Source organism: Sabethes cyaneus, chromosome 2, assembly GCF_943734655.1.
Source record: "Sabethes cyaneus chromosome 2, idSabCyanKW18_F2, whole genome shotgun sequence".
Lineage (NCBI taxonomy): Eukaryota > Metazoa > Arthropoda > Insecta > Diptera > Culicidae > Sabethes > Sabethes cyaneus.
Genome location: NC_071354.1, coordinates 153,998,118 through 154,021,666, shown reverse-complemented (window position 1 = coordinate 154,021,666; position 23,549 = coordinate 153,998,118). Strand labels below are relative to the sequence as shown.

Here is a 23,549-nt window from a genome sequence, read left to right as displayed (position 1 = left end):
TTTCTTCTATTGTCTAATAAAAATTGCATTTCTAATCTGTCCAATCATATTCAATTTATTCTCCGAAGTGTTCGGAGTCCTGGCTCGAAACATGTTTTACTGTTTCAGTTTAGTAAGCTGTAGCTCAATTTGTAAATCTCCCGATGAGAAAAGTATCGTCGCAGCAGCTTGCTGTTGTTGTGTTATGCAGCTGCAGCTGAGTACAGCAGTAAAGCACAAAGTTTGTTGCCATAAGTTTGTCGACCGACCGCCAAATTGATGTTTGTTTTTCAACCGTACTGCTGCTGCTGCTGCCTTCAGGATGTACCTACCTACCAGACCGGTATGGTGGCAAACTCTCGGACCAAGAAGCTACCACATATTCGCAGAGCTAGCTCTGATGAACTTTTGCACTATGCATGTTGCTGGTACACATTTGTATTGCGGAAAAAGTGATTGCAGGGATGACGATGATATGAGGAAAAATAGCAGTTTCGAGTTGCGTGTTTGGTTAAAAAGTTGTTCTGCACTGACGTTGGGAAGCGGTATGTAGTGCTGCATTTCTTTATCTTATTAATATATTAATGTCAGATATTATTCCACTAGTGCTTGAAGAGTAGTGTTCTCGAGTATAGCCAGCCAAGTAATTACTTATTTCCATTACAGTTTATTCTCCATTAGTAAACTGCTTGTAAAATAGTCTCATTTTCTGAAATGTCGACTAGAATTTTTTAGCAAATTGAATTTGCACGTTGAAGAGTTAATCTGAGCGGCCATTTTATTCCACCAACTCTTATTCGCTGCAGCATCCCAAGTATCCCTGGCCACTCTTGTCTTGCTTCCGCTTAACAATTACCTAATATTTTTCGATCTAGGTGTGCCAATTAGGTTGGTTGACGTCTTTTGCCACTAAATCTACCCCGTAGTCAAGGTATCACTGAAGTGTCTCTCGGCTCTAGTGGCAACTAGCTAAATCTGCTCAAAATTTCATACGGACCTTATGTGCTTTAATATATGACAGAATGCGTTTTTATAGGTACCCTTTCTTATAGCTCTTAGAGTTCAAATTTTGCTTCGTAACGAAAAACATGGTTTTCTGGTGAATGCTGAAAAATCCTTACCAGATCACGAGTTTCCTAGCAAGTTTATCAGCAAAAACAAAGGTAAATGTGCAGGGACCACATCATTTTAACTGAATCCGACTTGGATGACTGCATCAACTCTGTGCAACTGTTTAGTTCTGCTTTCAATGTTTTCCGCTACGACCGTTAATCCCGCAACAGCCATAACTAGTTTTAAAGGAGTTCTAATTGCAGTCGTTGCTAAATACGTCTGCACGGCCATCAAGACGCGCAACGGCTTTACAATTGAGCAGGTATGTGTTACAACCACAATTCGCGGAAGGAAATTTTCGTTATGTGCTGTTTATTCACCGCCGGACAAAAGTCGTGAGGTTGCAGCTTTCGAACAACACATTTCATCCATCCGCGAAATATGCGATAATGCATCACCAAATGAAACCATATTAGTATGTGGTGACTACAATCAACCACACTTGCATTGGTCCATTAACGACAACTGTGTCACTTGTTGCAATACTAGCATGTTTCACCGTGTGGTAGCACGCTTATTGATAGAATGGATTTTTTTAATCTTCACCAACAAAATTCACTGCAGAATCATCTCAACAGAACTCTTGACCTGGTCTTCACTAATTCTGACTCAGTCGATATCAACGAATGTGCTCCGCCTCTGCTTCGAGTTGATCCCCATCACCCTCCTCTATCAATATCTACTTCTGCTGATGCAACTGTCAAGAGTGTGGACACCAGTGCTGACCATAGACTCAACTTCCGGAAAATCGACTTCGATGTGTTACTCGACTACTTGTCAAGATAAAATTGGTACGCAATACTGATCTATAGTGACTGGCTGCAATTAAAAAATGAAGAATTTTTTTCTTCCTGGCCCTGATGGATTGGCCCTGCTGTTGTTTATCGTCGATGCGCTACATCGCTTGCTTATCCACTCAGCCTGTTATTTAATAGCTCTTTCAAACAGCGTAAATTTCCAAAACTCTGGAAGCAATCGCTTATGTTCCCAGTATTCAAGAAAGGTGACATAATAAATGTTCGTAATTATCATGAAATTACTAGTCTTTTGGCAGCATCGAAATTATTCGAGATAATTGTCTCGCAATATTTTCTCCGGCGTCAAATGCTATATCTCTCCAGATCAACTTGGTTTTATATCTGGCGGATCTGTTACCACGAATGCTTGCTGCATTTAGTTATTATGTACGTTTGATCAAAGCGAGCAGATTTTCAATGCAAGGTAAACTGATAATCCAGAAGTTTGAACGTTATCCTGATGAATATTAACAGCCCTGGTTGAAACTAAACTAGAAATCTGCTTAATTGACTGCGCAAAAGTTATCCATTTTATGTATAGTCATTAAAAATGACTCTTACACTATCCTGTAGAGCGCTGGCTTACGTCCCACACTCCGGAACATTGAATTCTCTTCGAAAATATGGCAAATGGGGAATCAAATCACAGGATTTTTCAACACGAGCTCTTTAGTGGACATTTGATGCATTCCGGTCGCAGCTAGGTGACGGTGGGAGGGTTAGCGGTCTTCGGTACATCGTTCATCATCAACCGCTCCATCTCCTCCACAAGGGCATAAAGGCCAAAAGATCACATCTTCTTCCTTCTGAAACTTCTTGATAAGGATGGCAACTTCCTGCAGACACTTCGTACTGTCTATCTTCCCGTTCACCGCAAGTCCCGGTTAAACGACCAGCGGCTTGGACATTCCCTTCTCACTGATCGTCAACCACAAAGACCAGCACCTTCAGCTGCATTGCCTGCTACTTAGGCAAATGAAAATATCCATTTTGGCCAGGTACATTTTCAACGTTTGGTCGGTTGCTCCCGGCTCCTAGTCGTGGTGCAGAATGATGAGGTCATTTTGCTCTCGGTCTTCCTCTTCAGCTTCTGAAGTCGATGCTTTCTCTAGAAGGGGTAATATAAATGCTGGATCGGCTATATGCGGAGGACACGAAGTGTCTCACGTTGTCCAATTTCTTCGCTCCGGGAAGTACACTCGCTGGCAGTACAAATAAAGCATCAAGCGTAGTTGCCATGTTTTCGCCATGGTTGCTGCAAATCAATTGATAACGCTTTAGAATAGAAGCTGCCCAAATTCGCCATTTCATTCCACCAGTAAGAAGGAGTCCGTCTGTTTCTAAACTCCCGTATATCGCCTTAACCCTCCATTACTCGCGCTGGTGTATTTTGTACAACGCCTGTGAACCGTTAACTTTATCTCGGGATTCGAGCAATAAGGAAAATTACTGTTTTCAGCAAAGTTGATCCGCAGACCAATATCTTTCAAACGTTGAAAAAGGTTTCATAAGTTTGGGCAAAAATAAACTTGTAATCCCAAGAATTAGAAGCCACTGGTTTGGAATTTTACAAGATACTTATTCTTATGTAAAAAATTCAGGAATTCGATTGGTGATGGTTTCATCCTGCGCAGACTTCGGAAAGTGGTCCATTTTGCCCTATTTTCCCCAAAAATCATGTTAAAAGCTAATTAAATAGCATAAAAACTTATTTGCCGCCCGTGAAACGAACTCAGATAGCTTCCAAATGTTGTCAAAATAACAGAAGAATCAAAACCCATCCATTCCATGCTGTGCGAAATGCAGGTATAGTCCATTTTGCCCAATTCACTCTTAATTAGAGCGATTAAAACTAATTCAAAGACAGGGGAATAAACTCGAATAGTACCAATTTACTCGAAAGACATCAGGAGAGTTGATTGTTATCGATTTAGAACCGTGATGAATTTACAATCGGTTCGTTTTGCCCGATTCTCTCCTAGATCTACAAAAACACGTTCATTTGCTATTGCGTGAAAAAATCGTAATTTTTCAACGATGGTGTCTTTGAAGAAGTTTATCAATAAAATACGGCGCATCTTTTCAAACCATCAAGGTGATCTTACATCCATCTATCAGGGTGATATAAACTTTTGTTTTTTTGAATATGTTCAAAAAAATGAAAATTGAATAGTTTTCAATGTTGACCACCAAATTCTTATATAATTCTTGTATCCACACTACTGCTGCGTATTCTACGGCGGACCGCACATAAAGAGTAGTACAGGACGCGCTACAATATCAATGCCAGAACTCGTTGGTGGCTCAAAAGACAAGTCCCGAATTTTGATCGATCTTTGCAATAATGCAGGAATAATAATGGTCACAGAAGGAGAGTCCCTTATCAAGTTGAACCCGGAGATCTTTGATGATGGGAACTCTATTTAGCGACTCATAATAGATTTTGTAGTTTTATACAATTGGCTTCTTACATAGTTTAAGGAATGACTGAACATTTACGCGCGCTCACCAGACAAAAATGTTATTGGGAAGTCATTGCTCAACATAGCATTCTTCGATGGAAGCATGATCAAGAGGAAGAGCTTTAAATCATCCGCAAACAGCTGTCTGCAACCTCTAGGTAAAATTGCTCAAACATAACTGAAGAACGTTGAAAAAAGAAATGGTCCAAGATCGCCCCCTTGTGGGGAATTGCTTACTACATTGTTTTGAATTTGGGTTACCACGTCTAACAAAAAGATATCTATTAACCTGGGGAGACCAGATGGGTTTATAAAATTTAGCACAGCATCCACAAAAGTAAATTATTTTTGTTTTGCAAGCCAAATTTAATACATCGATTCTTTCAACTTTAAATCTTCTTAGTAAAAACCCATCTGAATCCATTAAGCTCTTCATTGGGATGAAGTGAATCAATTACAATTACTGGAAAGCTTAAATCGCCTATGGAATGGTAAAGAGTTTGTTCAGAGGAAAACCAATATGCTTCCTTCGCAGCAGGCTATCCTATCGACGGCAACAAAAACTTTCCTTTGCGTATCGACTTCTGATAACAAACATCAAAGGACCACTGAATATCATATTATTTTCTGCGGGGGACAGTCAATACATATTACATCAAAGTGTAATGGTAAATCAGTGATTCCAGTATCCAGCCAAGCCACAGTCCGTTTATTCCCGTAATTAAATTACTGCATCCGTTGCACACTGTGACGTCGTCGTCCCGGTCCCATTCACGTGTATACCAGCCAGGATCGGTAATTTTGCTCGGCAACGCCACGAGTGCCGAAACCTCAGTAAAGTACTCGCCTCTGCTTCCGTTTCCAAATGCAATTAATAATAAATTAAACGAAATTTTATTTCATTACACTCACACATGATCAATTGCCGGTTTCACGCCACGTTTTTCATACTCCCATTTCAGTCGCCACCGAAAGGGGCCACCATCCCGTACCGGCCAAAGCCACAGATGAACGGACCCGTTATAGTAGCGAACGGTCAGGCGTACACCATCCAGGGCAATTACGCCGTTCCAGCACAGGAGGTAAGTCAACCACACTAGAGCAGCTTTTGTTTCTTAGATTTTCCTCACGCCAGTCTCTATCTCTCTATCTCTATCTATCTTTCTATCTCTCTGTGCCATCTATCTTTTCCACTCTGCCCTCCGTATCATATGCGCTTACAATGAGAGTGAAGATACTACAGCCCTTTCCCTGTAATTAATTACTTTCGACAGTGTTAGAGCACCCCTAATTGAACGGTTCCAACGCTTACGTTTCCCTTAATCTCATATCTTTTGTTCTTCTGATCAGCCTTTGGCTCCTTCCTACCCATTTCCCCCCATTTCAGTCACTGCTTTGTGTTTTAAATGATTAAGTAATGCTATTTCCGATTTTCTCTCTCTTTCTCTTTTTCACAAACTCAACCCTTCACTACCGTAACGGCTCGATTTTGCGAATCTAATACCATTTTTTCTCTCCAAACATTTGTCTTTCCGCCACCATCAAACAAATCTGTCTCATTCTACTGTACTCTTGAAACATCTTGAATCTCGTGTGTAGACCTGCACAGTATTTCCACTAGCCATAGCCGGTGGCTTGCATGCGGCAGGCATCTCGGGTTTAGCCGATCCATTACTAAAAGGAACACATCTACAAGGAGCGATTCCTCCACATCATCTACAACCGATACCTGATGTGAGTCTAATCGTGTTTTGATTGGTGCCGATTTACCAAAGAAAAAAAAAAGAAATCCAAAATCCAAGGACGCCCAATCCGGTCAAATCCGACCTCCTCAACGTCCGTCCCCGATGATAACAGAAAGCCCCGGCCCGACCGACCACCGCCCAACACTCCTCTGTTCGAACGTTATCTATTAGTGTAACTGTTGTTCTGGTTTCTGAATGGAATGCAAACCCTCCTCTTCCGTTCGTTCTCTGTGTTCCACAGGGCTGTTTAGGGCTGTAAACTGTGTACATATTGTCCTCGTTTCTTATCTGTACAGAATACACAAAACCCCCTATTCAACCCCATTCTCGTCTGGTAGCTATAGATCATCCTTCCGTCCTTCACAATCGAGCATCTGTTGACCTCTAGGAACCATAGTTCGTTCGTTCCGTAGCAGACACCCTCCGACCCCGTAACTAAAAACCCTTTCTAGGGAACTTCCCAAAACTCTTATTCTTGTGGCCCCATGCGGCTGTCAGTATCCGCTCCTGTGTACATAGTGTCCCTTGTAGTAAATGCAGACGGCGTCGCGTGCTTTTAATATCCCTTTTTTCCAAGCATCTACCGCTTGCTGTTGCGTCGTTTGAGCTTTCATTTGAAACTGTTGTTGTTTATGTGTGTGCGTGTACCCTTCTCCCTAACCTCTACAGTTGTGCGTTGTAGTTTTTAGTATAGTAGGTACACCATTGATTGCGAAGGTTATTTCAGAGATCGTTGAAATGTGATCTAGAAAATTGAATAATTTCAGACACACGTTTAACACAGGTATGAAAATACATTGGAGCAACCAAAAAATGCCATTAACTGTATTCGACCGTGGAAAGTGAATAATTGTAATATAAATTTTAAGACGGTAAACGGTGAAATGATATACAAATTTCTAATATCAGAGTGATTAATGTTTGGAAATCAGTAATACTATTATGGGTGGTACACTAAAACACAGTTAATATGTAATATTTAATAGTACTATTTTTTCCTATACTTCAACAAAATCGCGGTATATATCATGTATATGCCCCAAGGAAGTCATTACGGGCCGCTGATGTTTATTATCGTTTACTGTTTGTTATGCAAATAGTACTCAAAACAGGCATTAATTGGTAGTTGACGGTGTGATTCTTAGATTTTATCTTGTAATATATACCAGTTTTGGTTCAAAATAGAAAATGAACAATAATCAGAATAACAGTATCTCAGCTCTGAGTATTGTATACAATATCTCCACCACATCTCTAACATATGCTTATTAAACCATTATTTCACTCGATACGGCGTGTCAAATCTCCAACCGCTTTTGCGACACTTTGTCAATTTACCCCGGCGAAGGTAGTTTCCAATTACGATAACATTGTTTGCAGCTATTTGTTAAATGTATTAGCAATTATGGAAATTGGAAACACATACGCTATACACATACGCTATACACATACATATTGTCTAATTCCTGCAGCAGCAGCACTGACGGATTGGGTTTGTGCGTTGGTTATGAGCGGAGCTTTCGACAATGGAAGCAAGTTTTTCATCGAAATTTAATCGAGTTTTATTCAATATTCCTACGACACCATTCCCATTCGTAACAGAAGGCAACCCCCAACCCACAACCAACCCACGCGAAATCAACCTGCTCGCTGTGTACCAGTTCAGTAACACGGAATAGATGTCAGGCGCTGTCTGCTGAAAGCAACAGCAACATCGCCGCGGTACCGGGAAAACAAAACCGTTTGTATTTCCGGCTCGCGATTATTGTTTTCTCCCTTTTTGTGGTTTAATATCATACCGCCTCCCCCCCCCCTCCCCACGTACTTTCCTTCACCGCACCAAAAAGCGAATATGGAAATTGCATTTATGTCAATAGCCTGTCGAATTGAGAACTTTCTACCTCCCGGGCGCATATTCGTAGGATAGATGTCAAATCATTCTCCCGCAAAAACGTACGTACGCAGCCTCAAGCGCTCGATTTTGCAGTCAATGTGCTCTGTTATTACAACCGCGAATACTGTGTTTATTTATTTGTTTTGCGGAGCTAATTTTCTCCAATGGAATTGGATCCGTGAACCCGGTGTGTGTTTGCAGCCGAGCCAAGGTGGTTTGCCTTCAAAAACAATACGTTCCGTTGGTTTACCTTTAACATTGGGAACGTTGCAGTTCGTTTATTCAAATTCAATAAATTGAATTAATTTTGAATTAATTGAATTTAATACATTCGGTGAAAAGTGTGGCCAATCTAATGCAATTACAATTGTCTGCATGTTGCCACCGTAACGAAAAATAGCTGCTTGAGAATGGGAAAATCAGCGGCTAATAGGTCTTGCAATTTCGTCGAAAACACGAATATTTTTTTCATATTTACGAAGCAAGGTCTATACGCTGGTATATTTACTGTTATAGTTTTGAAATCTGTAATTTAAAAATTTCTAAGAAATTACAAAATTTGTGACCACTATTTGTCGATTATCCCAAAAAGATCACAATATGTTTCGGGAAGATCACAATATGTTGAGTTTAATGGCATGAAATCGAACTTATTAAACGTAGGAACAAGCGGAGTCCCGCAGGAGTCAATTGTGGGACCGCTTTTATTTACTATGTTTAGAAACGATCTGCCTGAGCAACTTCTGCATTGTAAATTTTACCTGTATGCTGATGACTTTCAATTATATCTTTCCGGGAAAACTAATGAAACGCGTGAAGTAGTGCATAAACTCAATATGGACATCAGCAAAATTATGGAATGCAGCTTCTGCAATGGCATTCGATTAAATGCGGCCAAAACCCAAGCGATCGTTTTTAAAACAAAGAGAATGGTTCTCGATGAGGTTGATAATATAGTGGTTGGAGACAAAATTATCGACTATTCAATGGTTGTCAAAAACTTGGTCATACTCATGGACAGTTACATGAAGTGGGATTCGGTTTCAATTAGCTCGGGCCCTCATAAATCCATTATTTGACTATGGAAATGTCCTGCACGCAAACGTCTCAAACGAGAACTTTGAAAGACTCAAATTAGCATTCAATTCTGTTACTCATTACGTTCACAATGCTCCCCGATTCGACCATATTTCAAGGTTCCAGAAATCACTTGTTGGGTGCACATTCGAGAACTATTTGGACTTCGAATGTTCTCTCAAACATACAAAATACTATTTGATGGGTCAGCTTACCTGTCTGATTTTTATTCGTTTTCTCTATCGCCTAGAACAAATAATCTTTTGTTAATCAGGTGCACTACTGATGTCGGCAAAAAAGCTTTCTCCCATCGTAGTGTTTGTCTATGGAACAGTCGGTGTGTTTAAAAATACCAGGAATTATCAAATTAAAAAAAAAAATTGTAAATCATTCTTTGCCACATCAAACTGATCTACAGGAGTTGTTTATCACATTGTGCCTAAGCTTTGAGAACCAGTAGGAGGTTATTTGTGATACAATGATATATGTATTATAAATAAAAATAAATAAATATCCAAGACTACTACTAAAAATTAAATTTTAACCCTCAATTGATCAACCGAAAGCTGAACGAGTCAACGCAATCTAATCAACCGGGCACCAGTGTGATGTCCAGAACCCTTTTTGATACGTTTAGAGTTTTGAGCGGGAAATCTTCGTTTATTTTTCTTCAGTTTCAATATAACACAAAGTTAGTGTTCTGCAAAGTTTTATTGCAGAAATTTTGCTGAAGACAGTAACCTTCTATCTCTTCAGCAATGATAGAAAAATCCTATTTCTCATATATGAAAAAGCGTTAAAATCAGTTTTTCTATTTTAGCGGTTTTTGTAGCCGTTGTATGACTTCCTGTTTCAAAGTTGAACAAAAAATAAAAATACACAATATTGCTGAGCATAGTATACCCCTATCTTTGCTTGTTTAGAGAGCGTAGAACTTTTAATATAAAAATACCCTAATTTCCACCCAAAATTACTCGCAAAAAGGCATTTTTATTCAAAAATTCTCTCCAGGGAATCAGAATAGCTTCATGCAGACTGAAAAGTTTTGTAAGAAAAAAGTAAGCCGAAACGTAACAAAATGGAAAGTAAAAGTTAGAAGTTTCTCCGATATACATCAATTCGAAAGAAATCATAAGAATACGGTGGGGGGCTCCGTAGCCGCAAGGTTACCGAGTCTGCTTTGACAAGCGAGTGGTCGTGGGTTCGAATCTTAATAGAATCAAGCCATTCGATGTCAAGTGACTTTAGCATGGGTTTATTCTCAGGCCCCTCATTTACCCTTTCTTCATGCTGAATTGTATATATTTACCTACTGAAGCCTCTTGACAGTGGAAAAGTCCCTCCTATAGTTAAGTGTACTGGTCAGAGGAACGAAGAAGTCCTCGCCAAGGACGGCCATAATATGGGATAGTGCTGACAGCGAAGAATAAGTGGGTAAAGTAGATCAAGCTTTGAAGGAAGGATAAACCCTAATACACACAAGCACGCATAAAATTTAATAGGCATATCTCTCACTCAATAGCTATTATAGCAAAAAGAAATGCAGTGCAGTGCAGGTCATACAGCAAACACCCGGGCGATATTACAATAGATCAACTATACTGGTTTAACTGGAACTAATTAAAATATTTGTGGAATGTCAATGGTTACTCAGTGTTTTAGAATCTTTCGAGAAACTGGCCAATTTTTGAATCTCGCAAACACTGCCCGTGTAAAATGTCATTTTTATCCTGTATAAGATACGTGCTGTCAGCATATAGAAGTATTTTTATAATGCTCAGGTATGAAGGTAATATCCCTTACATACGAAATAAAACAAATCGAGGGGTCAGTCCCGGCGTAATGGTTAGCATTCACGCCTCCCACGCCGAGGACCCGGGTTCAAATCCCAACCCTGCAGAAATCACGAAGGTCCCAAAACTGGTTAAAGTGACTATAATATAAAAAACGAATCGAAATGAAACAAAACGAAAAGGTTTTTAGTAGAAACCCTGGGGGACATCAGACGTTCTTGAATAGGGTCAGAAAAAATACTTTTTCGATAATCAGTGAACATATTTCAATATCCAGTTCGCAAAAAAATTTATTTCATTTTCTGTTGACATCAGAGATTGACCTTTTACCTGGTATTCTGGAGTTTCTTTCCAGGGCAACGAAATATCGATTCGAAAATGATAAACCTTTTTTCAATTTTTTGTTAGGAGCCCAAATTTGCTGAATATTGCTTGGTTCCCTCTTGTGTTTAAAGCTTTATCATATGAGACCCACTTCTCTTATAATTCTTACCTACCTCTCTTATAATTCTTACCGTACGGCTGTCAGAAAATTTCTCAACTGATTGATATCACCTTCATGATTTTTAATCAATTATTTACTCCCTCACCTACATAAGGGCGAATCCATCGATCCTTAGCTCCCGGGCACAGACATCAAAGAGATACTCCAGCTGATTTTACATAATGGTATTGGTAGCATTGTTTTTTTATTTCTTATCGATTGCACTGGTCATGTTATTTTTACTTTCCTACGGCAGAAGTAAATGCATTTTTGTAATAAATAAAAATCGAATGAAATGTGATAAATGATAAGTAAACTGTAAAGAATACGTTAAACTTGAATCCAACAGCCTCAATTTTCATTTTTTTGTAATTTTTTTTTTCTAATAAATAATCAGATTTGCTAAAAAGCTTTTTGAAAAGTAAAATTACCATTACATTTTGACAACGCGTTGATGTCTTTGTTCAGTATTTCTATAGTACCCGTCACTCGAAGTGTCTTCAGACTAACTTAAGACCGTTGTTTCAGCTGTCACACACTGGGAGCAGCTTACTTTTTCCTTTGCTAAATGACAGTTCTGAGTATTCTCTACGAGTCACCTGCAAATGACTGCAACATCAACTAACAGGATTGCGAAACGGGGCGAAATCCACGGTGAAGTACGAATCTAAGGGCAAAAACAACTAAGAATATTCGATGGCCTATTAAAAAATAAGTTCAAAGTCAAGCCTTACAAGTTCCAAAAGGCGTATGATCACTGAAGCAGCAACAAGTAGACCTGCGGGCGCAAAGGAGTTGCTTCGCCTGGTCAAATGCAGTTAATTTCCGAACTAACAAGGCTATGAACAAGGCTAGAAGGATTGGGATTACAAATCAAAACGCCGAAAACTAAATATATGGTAGCAAGAGGCTCCTGAGAAAAGAACGTTTGCCTCCCACGAATAGTGACTGGTGACGACGATAAACTGGAAGTGGTAGATAAGTTCGTATATTTGGGATCTCTGGTCTTCGCCGACAATAATACAAGTAAGGAGATTCAACGACGCATTCAAGCTGGAATCCCCGCCTACTTTTCCCTCCGCAAGACGCTTCGATCATGGAGCATACGCCGCAGCACAAAGCTGACGATGTACAAAACGTCAGACCGATAATTCTCTACGGACTTGAGGCTGTAACTTTGCTTACGGAATTTATATGTGCCCTAACCGTATTTGAACAAAAGGTGTTGCGGACTGTTTTTGGCGGAGTTCAAAAAAAAACGGAGAGCTGTGTAGACGTATGAACCACGAGTTGCAGGCACTACTTGGAGAGATTCCCATCGTACACCAGGCAAAAATTAGGAGACTACGGTGGGCCGGTCATGTCGCAAAGATGCCAGACGACTGTGCAGTAAAATCCGTTCTATTCAAGCACCTCACTGCACTGGCACCAGTAATAGTGGGGCTCTGTGTGCTAGATGGCTCGATCAGGTTGAAGCCGATTTGCGGATTTTCGCCGAGTAGTCCAGAACCGAGTTTAGTGGAAGGAATTCTTGGTACGGCGGCAAGAGCCACTCCGGCTCTCAACCGGTAGAAAAAAGTTCCCAACTTCATGTTTTCTGACTAAATTTCTCAATCTATGTCAAAGTAAATACGATACCTTTTCGGGAAAGTGTTCAAAAAGCTGCTTTGAAGCCGTGGGCAGACGAACGTTTCAACAAGACTCGGTACAGTCTCACCTAGCGTGAGGGAACCAACAATAACTGAAGAACAATGTTTCGAAGTTTGTTTGGTCCACATGCACTCTGTACTTTGAAATCATTCCAAATCATTGGAAAAAAATATTGGAACCGACGAAAGACCAAGACCGTCATCAGGGATATGGAGGCCCAGGTTTGTGAGGAAGCAACGTATGAATCGGTGATAGGGGTGTAAAAACTGTTCTGATTGGCTAAACACTTGCCAATTGGACAACCCATCAGCTGACGCTCACTGGATGAGGCTTTATGATCTGAAAAGCCACGAAGGAGAAATTTGCCAAGTATCAACGTGCGCGTGAATGAGTTGGCCACGATCCCATCTGCAAAAAGGGAAATCGGCGCGATTTCTGTGCTTACCGCAGATTAACAACGTCATCTACAAGGTGCTCTCTCAAATCTTATTACGTTGTATATCCACAATCGATGTTGCAAATCGAGCGAGAAGCCAGCGATGCCTACATTCAAATATAGCATAGCATTCAAAGCTTATACCGTTCACGCAAGCGTAATACAAACAACCGTCGTTGCTGTATGCAGACATTCTGCTACCTATACACTCGCGAAAGCACAGCCCCATATCGTCTTCCTGCATAACTTACTCGTGAGTCAAATAACTCGTAAGCAATCAGCTACTCGTGAGGGTTAGTGGCGCAGTGGCATACAGATTTTGCATTACTTTTTCTTTTATTCTTCATCTTTACTCTCAATTCTATTCACGGGCTGGAGTGTGAGCCCTCGCGAGGAATCGGTATCAGCAGCGCGTGCTGCAATGACGAACGAGAGCGACAACCCAAGCTGTAAAATACAAATGCACACTCGCAAAAACTCGTCGTAGTGCATGAATAAACCAAAGAAAGAGTCCGAAAGGGATGCTGAGCCGGCAGTTCGTTAGAGAGAGTACGCGTGTGTGAAATAATTAGACCTCACGAGTGTGGGCTTCGCAACACTGTCCCAATAGTAAGAAATTTCATAGTATAATGCCAGGTAGTTCTTATGGCCGCCCGTGCTACTACGGATCAAATTTTCGACAAATGCTCCAGAAACGAGACTACAACGTGACCACACATTATTTTTTTTTGTGGATTTCCGGGCAGCTGTACGAGCTACATACATTAGATAATACACGCGAACAGTTTTCCAGATAAACTGATGTGGCTAACCAAAACTACCCTGAAGCTAGTATTGTGAAGCCCACACTCATGTGGTCTAATTTTCTCACACGCGTACTCATTCTAACGAACACGCCGGCATAAGCATCCCTTTAAAACTCCCGCTTTTATTTCTTCATGCACTGCAACGAGTATTTGTTTAGCTAACAGCTACAGTTGTCGCTCGTCGTTCGTCGTTGCAGCCCGATCTGCTGATACCAATTACTCACGATAGCTCATACTCCCGCCCGTGAGTAAAATCGAGGGCGAAGATGAAGAAGAAGAAGAAAAAGCAATGCAAAATTTGTTCGGGCACGGGCAGTTGATTCCCCACGAGTTTTTTGCCTCGGGAATAAGCAATGCATGAAAACCATGTGACGATGTGCCTACGCGCGTGTGTGTATGGGTAGCAAAATGTCTGCACATAGCACCGGCGCCTGTTTCTTTTACGCCTGCGTGTGCGGCGTAAGCGTTGAATACTATGTTTCTTACACTCTTTCGCGTGTGAGTAGGCATAGTTGACTTCTCGCTCGACTCGCAACATTGCCAGAAGCGAATCATGTCCTGCGTGAGCATTCTGGGGGAACTCTCAAATCCCTTCAAATTGCGGACGGGACTGCGGTAAGGTGTGGTCTGTCGTATATTTTATTCAACATCGCTATTGAGCAAGATGTATACCGGCGAGCGAGCCAGCGTCATCGAGTCGCATCATAACAAGGATAAAAATCATAAAATCGGAGTCTGCAAAAAAAAAACGATCAGTAGTTGCTCTTTTAATCCATACAGTTATGCAGAAAAGAACATTGACAATCATTTTGTTAATTTTATGGAGATGTTAAAGTCCTTTTTTAATCTTTTTTGAAAGACTAGGCTATTAAAAATAATGAAGCACTGCTTTAAAGAATAATCAAATGTGCTAAATCATTCAAATCCCACCACAGGCGAAAATGCGCTGAGCTTTAACCCTCAAACAGTGCCATCAGCAACCGAAAACTTCACCACTTTCATGCAATTTACATGCAAATAGATGTACATAACCGCACGCGTGAACATACAGAAGGCTATCTGTACTACACTCTGCTGATGTCCCCGAATGTCCTTCTGTGGGACGACGATATTCAGCAGACTATCGAAAGGCATTTGATTTATCCCAACGGAGGCGGCGAGTGCACACAGACAGGCGGCCCAGCAACGATCCCAGCGAGTTTGTTGATGTGCTGACCGGAACCGCGCGGTGCTGCGCCTATTCCAATAAAGCGGTTGGAATTCGCGGTTGAACTGAGCGCTTTATTGGGATTTGATTATCCTCGGGTCCCCTAAAGGATGACGAATATATTGCTACATTGTTTTCCCTGTCGGATGGCGGCTCGCGACCACAGACAGCAGTGACACTTTCCAAATATTGGCATTCCACATGCGCAATGCAAATAAGCTTCGTTTTATTGCTGGTTAAGACAATGGTCATAGGTTTTAAAGTGAAAAATTGCAAATAAAACGGGTGATTTCAAACATTGCCATTCTTTAAACCAAAATCAGTGCGCCAAATCTCATGGAATTAATTTTATATTTGCCCTTTGCGAGACGCGGTTGCTTGCATACTAATTAATACTGGAATTAGCATACTTTTGATCCTGTGACCTCGTTTCACGTCTCATCTGTTAAACATTAACAGCGAATTTAATCATGAGTACTTGAATATTATTATGCAAATAGCCGGAATAACCCTGTTAGCAGTTTGGAATTAGAATATTTCCAACCTGATAAAATGTAAAACAATTTGTAAAAAGTGAAGCTCCAGCCACTTTTACCTCCCGCCAAATCATGTAGTTACGTTTCCCCCCTCCTCGTTGTCGAAATAGGTTGTAGTAGCTAATTGTTCGCTCGTACTAATTATGTTTACATCCGGTGTTAGATTCGTCTGGAATGCTGGTTTTTGTGCCGTAAACAACAACGAATGCGATGGTGGCGTTTCACAATGCTATCACTCAATCCGCCATAGATTGTAGCCTGAAGCTGAACTAATTACGCCTTGTTTCGCTTGTTTCCTTTTCCGCCCTCTGTCTTGCAGGTTGCCGGACTTGCCAAAAACCCGCTAGCAGGGCTGGCTGCGCTCGGACTTGCCGGTGCTATTCCGACCAACACGGGTGGACTGAACCCAACAGGTGAGTTGGGTGTGTAACTTTTTCCTTATTATTCATTCATCTTTTTTTTAACTAATCAGTAGCGCTAGTACCGAGCCGAGTGAGCTTTTCGAGCGAGAACAACCGGTAGTTTTGGTTGAAAACTGGCGGAGAAAACTTTGTTGTTAACATTAATTTTGCTGGTTAATTATAAATTTTGTTTTCTCAGTCAAGTCAAGAATACACAAGTTCAAGCAGTTTTTAGATTTTAATTAAAAGTGCTCAACCAAAGCTGCTAATTTTTCCAATTTTTTTTTATTTAATCAAAACTAAAATTTGGGGTCATAACAACATACTAAGCTGCGGCAATACGATTTGGTGCACCGAAAGTGCACCGAATTGTATTCACATGCTTATGTACACAGCATAGCGTGTAATGAATCTAAGCCTAACGGAAATATGTAAATTAGGTACATTAAGCGAACAACCGCATTTTCGTGACACCACATCGCTGGTGTCCCATTGCACTTTTCCGCTTGACGGCGCTCGAAAACTCACCGCTCGGTTAGCGATTAACCACCACTCACGATAGCACTAATGAACACTCACCACCATTATAAATAGTTTCTCCTCCATCTGTCGCATCGCCCATAGCACTTGCCGCACTGGCCGGATCGCAGCTGCGGACCAACAACAATCGTAACGTGACTCAGGTTCAGTCCCAATCCCACGAGATGACAGTGCCAAATGACCTGATCGGCTGCATCATCGGCAAGGGCGGCACCAAGATTGCCGAAATACGCCAGATTTCCGGTGCGATGATTCGCATCTCCAACTGCGAGGAGCGCGACAGTGGCAACACTGACCGGACCATTACCATCACCGGCAACCCGGACTCGGTGGCTCTGGCGCAATATCTGATCAACATGAGGTAAGTACTGCAAACGAACAAGATATTAATTCTATGGAAATTTTCGAAGATCGTCATCCAGTGTGTATTGTTCTGCGAACTAAGCAAGGCGAGGCCTTGAACTCAGTTGTGGTGTTGTTTGAGTACTAGAACTACTACTAATAATGGTGTTAGACTTACTACCAACTGTCCTTTTGTAGTGACAGCATATATACTGTGACACTTTCTCTGTCTTTTGCTGGCTGTAAGGTTTTCTCCGCGGAAATGTATATGTCCTTTCGTTTGTAAAACAAATAGCAGTATTTCCCATTCACCTGTAAACCTGTGGATTCCCGCGTCAAACAACTCATCCGTTGCACTCAATTTCCCAGCTGTCCCGCATTGCTAGTCCCGTTGCCTCTTACTAAACTCAATCAACTGCGTCATCGCTGAACAATTATATCACCAGCATCTCTTTCCCCATGCATAATGCATCGATCTTTTTCCGTCACTATTCACCCTGTGTGCCTCTGCCTGCCTATATCGCGTCATTCGCCACCATCAGTAAAAAGGGAAAAAAATCATCCCCTCCCCATGCCACCGAAACCCAAAAGTTCCGGCTCCACATACACATACACACATAATCACTCATCCGCGCCGTTATGAAGGATTATCGGAAATCCCAACGTTGAAGCAAAAATCTTCCATTCCAAAATGTTACGGTGAATTTATTTTCCGAAGCCTTTCTGCCCAAATAAATCCCTTTTCGCTCGCAGGTTTTCTGTTCCCAATCTGTTAATACTATTTGCTTGGTTCCCGTTCCCGGGACCGATCGCAGCAAATATACGAAACAAAAACAGCGAAAAAAACCACTGACATTGACGACAGCACGCTCGGAAACGGTCCGCTTTTCCTGCAGTCAACACTTCGGAGTTTGGAATTCCTTGGCAAAGTTTGCAGACCGTTTGCCTTGAGAGCGACCTCATACAGCGCGCGGCGGAAGAGCGCAAAAAAAACTGTCAGACGATATCACTTCTTTTTCACAGCATGCAAATAACGACTCGACCAACTTACTACCTCACAACCTACTTACGGCGGGCTGTACGGACGGAAATCACACTGGCAGGGGGCAGTACCGACGCGACGTGACGACGTCTCGGGGGAAACGCATCGGTTTTTAACTGTTTGGCAAATTTGAATTTTATGTTTAACTTTGATTTGTATATTTGGCTGACGAGTGCTAACTTTACGTCGTAAAATGAAATGCATCTATTACGTAGGATGACATGTAGGTACAACCGAGCAAAGTATGACAGCCAAAATATATTAAATTTATTACACATTCTGCTGTTGAAATCCACTAGAAAACATTTTTTGTTACCGGATTAAAATTTTCTTTCATTTTGCCTCATTTATATTAAAAGAGGAAGTATTGAGATGTTCTACTTATCATGTATAAATAAACCTACAACGTTTAAATTATACTTAATCGATTTTCATATCGAAGGTTGTCTAGTATTAATCAGTTTATGCCTGTAGTCTGTAGTCTGTATTCTATTTGAAGGCGTAAGATTTTCGTAATCCGTTTTGTTATTATAACCGCCAACCCGATCAAAATGAAATCACACCGAGTAATCACAACCATGGCATAAAGATATTAATTTTGCTTTCAATTTGCCCTAAAACTCTACTAGGGCAACGGCAGCTGAAATTTGGCTGAAGCAAATATAACCTTTGCGCTATAGTTATCCATTTCATTTGTGGTCAATAAAAATGAATTACCACCAGACCTCAAAACTGCCCATTTTAAATTTTCTTGAAAAATATAGCAAATGGGATATCAAATCACAAGATTTTTCAACACGAAATCCTCGAAATTTGGTGGATGTATTTTGAGCCAATCTAGACATTTCTGAATATACGTTACTGGTTTTACATGAACACGACCAATTTTGAGCTCTGACAGAACCAATAACGAATATTCAAGAATATTCAGAAATCCACTCAAATATTCGTGTTAAAGAATTAGGTGATTTAATACCTCATTTGCCATATTTACAAAGCAGATTTAAAATGGCCAATTTTGAGTTTCGGCAGAACCAAAAACGAGTATTCCAGATTGGCCGGTTTGCTCAAAATACATCCAAACATCTACCCAAGAGCTTGCGTTGAGAAACTCTGTGATTTGATACCCTATTTGCTATGATTTTGTATAAAAATTCTGGTAGAACTCTAAACCATTGTTCCGGACTGTGGAGAGCATGAGCCAGCGCTTTGTAAGATAGTACAAGAATCTTTCTTTTTGGGTACAAATAAAATGGATAACTATTTGAGGCAGTCCGTTAAGTAGATTTCTAGCTTTATTTCATCTGCCAATATGCCGTCAAAAAAATTCTACTGAAATGTCTCCAGCAAAATGGAACCATAATTTACCAACAATATAATTTCATTAAGACGTAAAGTCGGATGAATTCAATTCAATAAATAATAAAATAAATAAAAACATAGTTTTCATTAAATGCTAATCTTGGTTCTTTCAACAGCATTTGCATGAAAATCGGAAAACATCAGTGAAACCTTGCCTAAGGCTGTCAGACCGAAAAGTTATATATTTCTTATTATATGTCATGATTATGATTAAATTATTTCAAAGGAATTAGCATCGAAATCGATACTATTTATCTGTTTAGTTTGAATTTGGTTATAATTTCCGATTTAGCTAAAAGTTTGCATAGAATTTTGTCTGTAAAAACGTGTCATAACATATCAGTCATTTTATTAAGATCTCGACTGGTTTTTTCAAGTGGGCGTATTGAAAAATGGTACGATTAATAGTACATGTCAAAAACATGCTTTGTTTGATTAAAATGATGTCTTCAGCAAAGTTCTACTTATGATGTCTTCAGTAAAAATAATAATGACTTCTAAAAAAATATATGCACTGTAAAAAATGTTTTAATTGAAATAAAATAATCAAAATAAAACAAAAAGCTGAATTTCTAAAAAGATGGCTTTTTAAATTTTTATTTTCTGATATATCTAATATATAATAGAGCAGGGCGGGGCATAAGTGCGATGTTTGAAATTGTCATCAATTTTCGTGAGATATAAAGAAGGATAACAACATAATATATTTTATAGTGATGCAGTAACTCAATGTCTTTACATTCAACTATAATTCATCTGCGGTAATAGTGTTTTGCAAAATAAATTCTTCTTTCTGCTAATCAAGTGCCGATGCGAACTTTTACCCCACTAGCGGTGCAAAAGTGCGAATACCGCGGGGCAAAAATGCAAAGCTCGAATCAATGAAATTAGCACAACAGTAGCTAACAAAACCATATTATCTCCAATCTGCGGTATGTTTCGGTAAGAAATATTCTCAATTTTCACCTTTTCTATTTTGTGCTGGTGTATTGACGCCTCCGTCAGATCGAAACTTTTCCAAACGTTTGTTTTTTGTTTCATCAGCGGAAAAACATTGTTTTCCTTCGGCCAACATCTGTAGAGCACAAAGTTTTCTGCAGATCTTCCAATTCTAGTATCTGTAATATAGTGCCTAAAGTTGTATATAATTAGCTATACATTTTTGCCTCGTCCATGAATCGCACTTTTGCCCCGTCCGTGAATCGAACTTTTACCCCGCTAGGCGCTTGACGGGGTTAGATTAAAATACGGAAAAGCGAAATATATTTTGTATATTCTTTTCGCTGTATTTTCAAAACAGATATGTGAGTGATGTAAAACGCTGCTACAAATTTTTAACAAGTATTATCCTCCTGTTGATATCGTATTTGCCGTATAACGAAAAATTGCATCAAAACCGCCCTAAAATAACATTTGCACATAACTCAGCAACTATGCTTCGTAAACACCCAAAGTTTACGTTAGATTCAAGCTGTCAAAGTAGTCATCCATCCATGCCAATGTAGTTAATTTACTCGGAATCTGCACCGATAAATCATTGAATCGCACTTTTACCCGCATCGCACTTTTACCCCTCCTTACTCTATATATAAATATGTTAAACTCTATGAAAGAACCGTATTTGGCAATTTTAAAGACGAATGTCCTACGTCAATAGTTAATGAATTAAATAAATAAATAAATAAATAATAGCCTTATCTGTAATCAAAACCAGGCCGCTGACAAGACGGTATGTTTTCGTGGTAAGAATCGCAGTTCGCTCTCTACACGCTTTGTATCAAAGTTGAAGCTAGTACATGTGCCACTTAATCTATCAACTAGTGCAAGCACCTCACGAAAGCTCTGTCGTCCGGAGTCGGGTTTGTTGTGGCCACGAAAAAGAAGGGGCTCAAATTGGTGTAAAAAATTCGTGATACTACAGTTGTACAGTTGTCAGTAATCTGGTTAAAACCCCAGCGCATCAGTTTATCTCTATAGTAAACAACAGAGTCCACCTTGTTCGATTTTTATACGCAAGCGTTGTCCATTTTATATGTAAAGTTTATCTGCGAGATCTGCATATTTAACTGCATTTTAAATTTTTATATTTTTATATTTATGCCTGTTGCAGTGCTCAAAAAAAAATTGACAGCCCCAAGAAGGCGAATATAAAACGCATTCAACGCATATAGTTTTACCCCTGGTAGTATTCTTTTATCTGTCAGCCCATGCACATGACTGCTAAGCTGCTGGGACTGCTTCTCTTTCTCTGTTTTCTACCCTTCAAAATATTTCATTCATGAATTTCAGTGCTGAATGATTACTACTGTGTTACCTGATTCTTGACGCACCCCTATTTCCGAAATTCTAAAATCTCTCATGCTTTTATTTTTGGAGTAAATATGTAATATCTTATGTTATATAGTTGCTATTTGTATGCTCTATTCGAATTTATGATCAATTAAACGAAAACCCACAAAGTTTGTGAGTTACGAGACCCTCCCCCGTATATAACGTATATTCGTTATGAGTCAGTTAACGCAGTAGACTAGCCTGATAGTCAATTTTCTTGCTCTTGACTGATTTTTTAGATCACAAGAATTGGTGTTTTAAACCTGCTTGCTTTTTAAAACTCCCGAACAATGTTTATGTTTATTGTAATTTCGTTTGTCGCTATCGGCAGTTCAAAATTAATGAATGATTTACATTTAATGTCATTCCCTCTTATCTTGTACATATGAGTGAATGTAGAGAACAACACGAACATGAACGTAAATGATTCGCTCGAATCGTTATTTTCAGGTTGGCAATGCTGAATTTATTTCATCTCTATGAGCAGCATGTTGAGAGCGAGCAGTATATTGCATCAATTCAGGCGTATTGCATAAATTGAATATGAGATTTTTAAGCACTGACCTGATGTTTAATTTAAACATACGAAAGTTTATAGAAGCGAAAAGAAATGTACGTTCTGCTGATAGAAGTTGCTAATTTGTGGTTGAGTTAGTACTTCTTCTCCAGATTGAAAAACTTTAGAACAGCACAATGCGAAAACCACCAACATCAAAAATAAATCGCGTGTGCGCAAGGGGTCTCCAGTAAGGGGTATAAGCACGTAACAAACAGAGATTGCTTTTGTAATTATTTACGTCTTTAATACGTAACCAACGGTAGTCGATAATCTTAAATAATCAATGTTAATCATTCATTTTTAGTAATCCCACGAGCTTGTTTACCAAAAATTAATGGTAATCGAGACAATCAGTAAAGTAATCAAATATAATATTTTTCAAAAGTGCGTTATAAATCATAGTTTATAGTTTTCAAGCGATGCTCATGCTGGCGTATTCGTTAGAATGAGTACGCGTGTGTGAGAAAATTAGACCACAGAGTGCGGGCTTCGCAACACTGGTTAAAACGGCATGTTTTGAGCGTCACTTCGAGTGTTACGTATAAAACCGTACAAATGTGAAAACCACGCAGTACAAAACCCTACAAATATAAGGTACACTGCAACATACCTAACAGAGGGTGTTACTGTATCAGCGGAATGTACAGGACGATGTTTTTTAAAGGATTTTCTTCTATGTGTCATGTCAGTTCGTCAGTGTTAGAAATGTTGTTTCTATTTAGTTAAATAAAAGCAAATGCGAGCATGAAAACTATTAATTTCGGTTTCAGGCTATGGCTTTTATATGTGCAATATATAACACTGGCAAGTGAAATGTATCAGCAGTTTTCTTGAGAGACATTTATATTTTCCGGATGGTAAAATTCGGGCCCAATTAGTCAAAGATAACACTGCTTGTTGTCCATCGAACTCTTATCATGGACAAATAGAAAACATTTATGCTATGATGTTTGAAGAATTAATTTGTTTTACATTTTGACCAGTGTACAATAT

The 23,549-nt window shown here is 39.7% G+C and overlaps 1 protein-coding gene across 7 annotated transcripts in view; it reads left to right on the top strand.

The window, feature by feature from the left end:
• The window catches only part of LOC128738316 (poly(rC)-binding protein 3), a 286,215-nt gene that overhangs the window by 211,849 nt on the left and 50,817 nt on the right, over nt 1-23,549 (top strand). For 4 of the 7 annotated variants that reach the window (XM_053833358.1, XM_053833355.1, XM_053833357.1 and 1 more), the window contains exons 7-9: nt 5,314-5,433; nt 16,299-16,401; nt 16,975-17,281. In XM_053833358.1, the coding sequence (XP_053689333.1) occupies nt 5,314-5,433; nt 16,299-16,401; nt 16,975-17,281 (530 nt within the window). The remainder of the gene's footprint in view (nt 1-5,313; nt 5,434-16,298; nt 16,402-16,974; nt 17,282-23,549) is intronic. The other 3 variants (XM_053833361.1, XM_053833360.1, XM_053833359.1) reach the window with 2 other exon arrangements.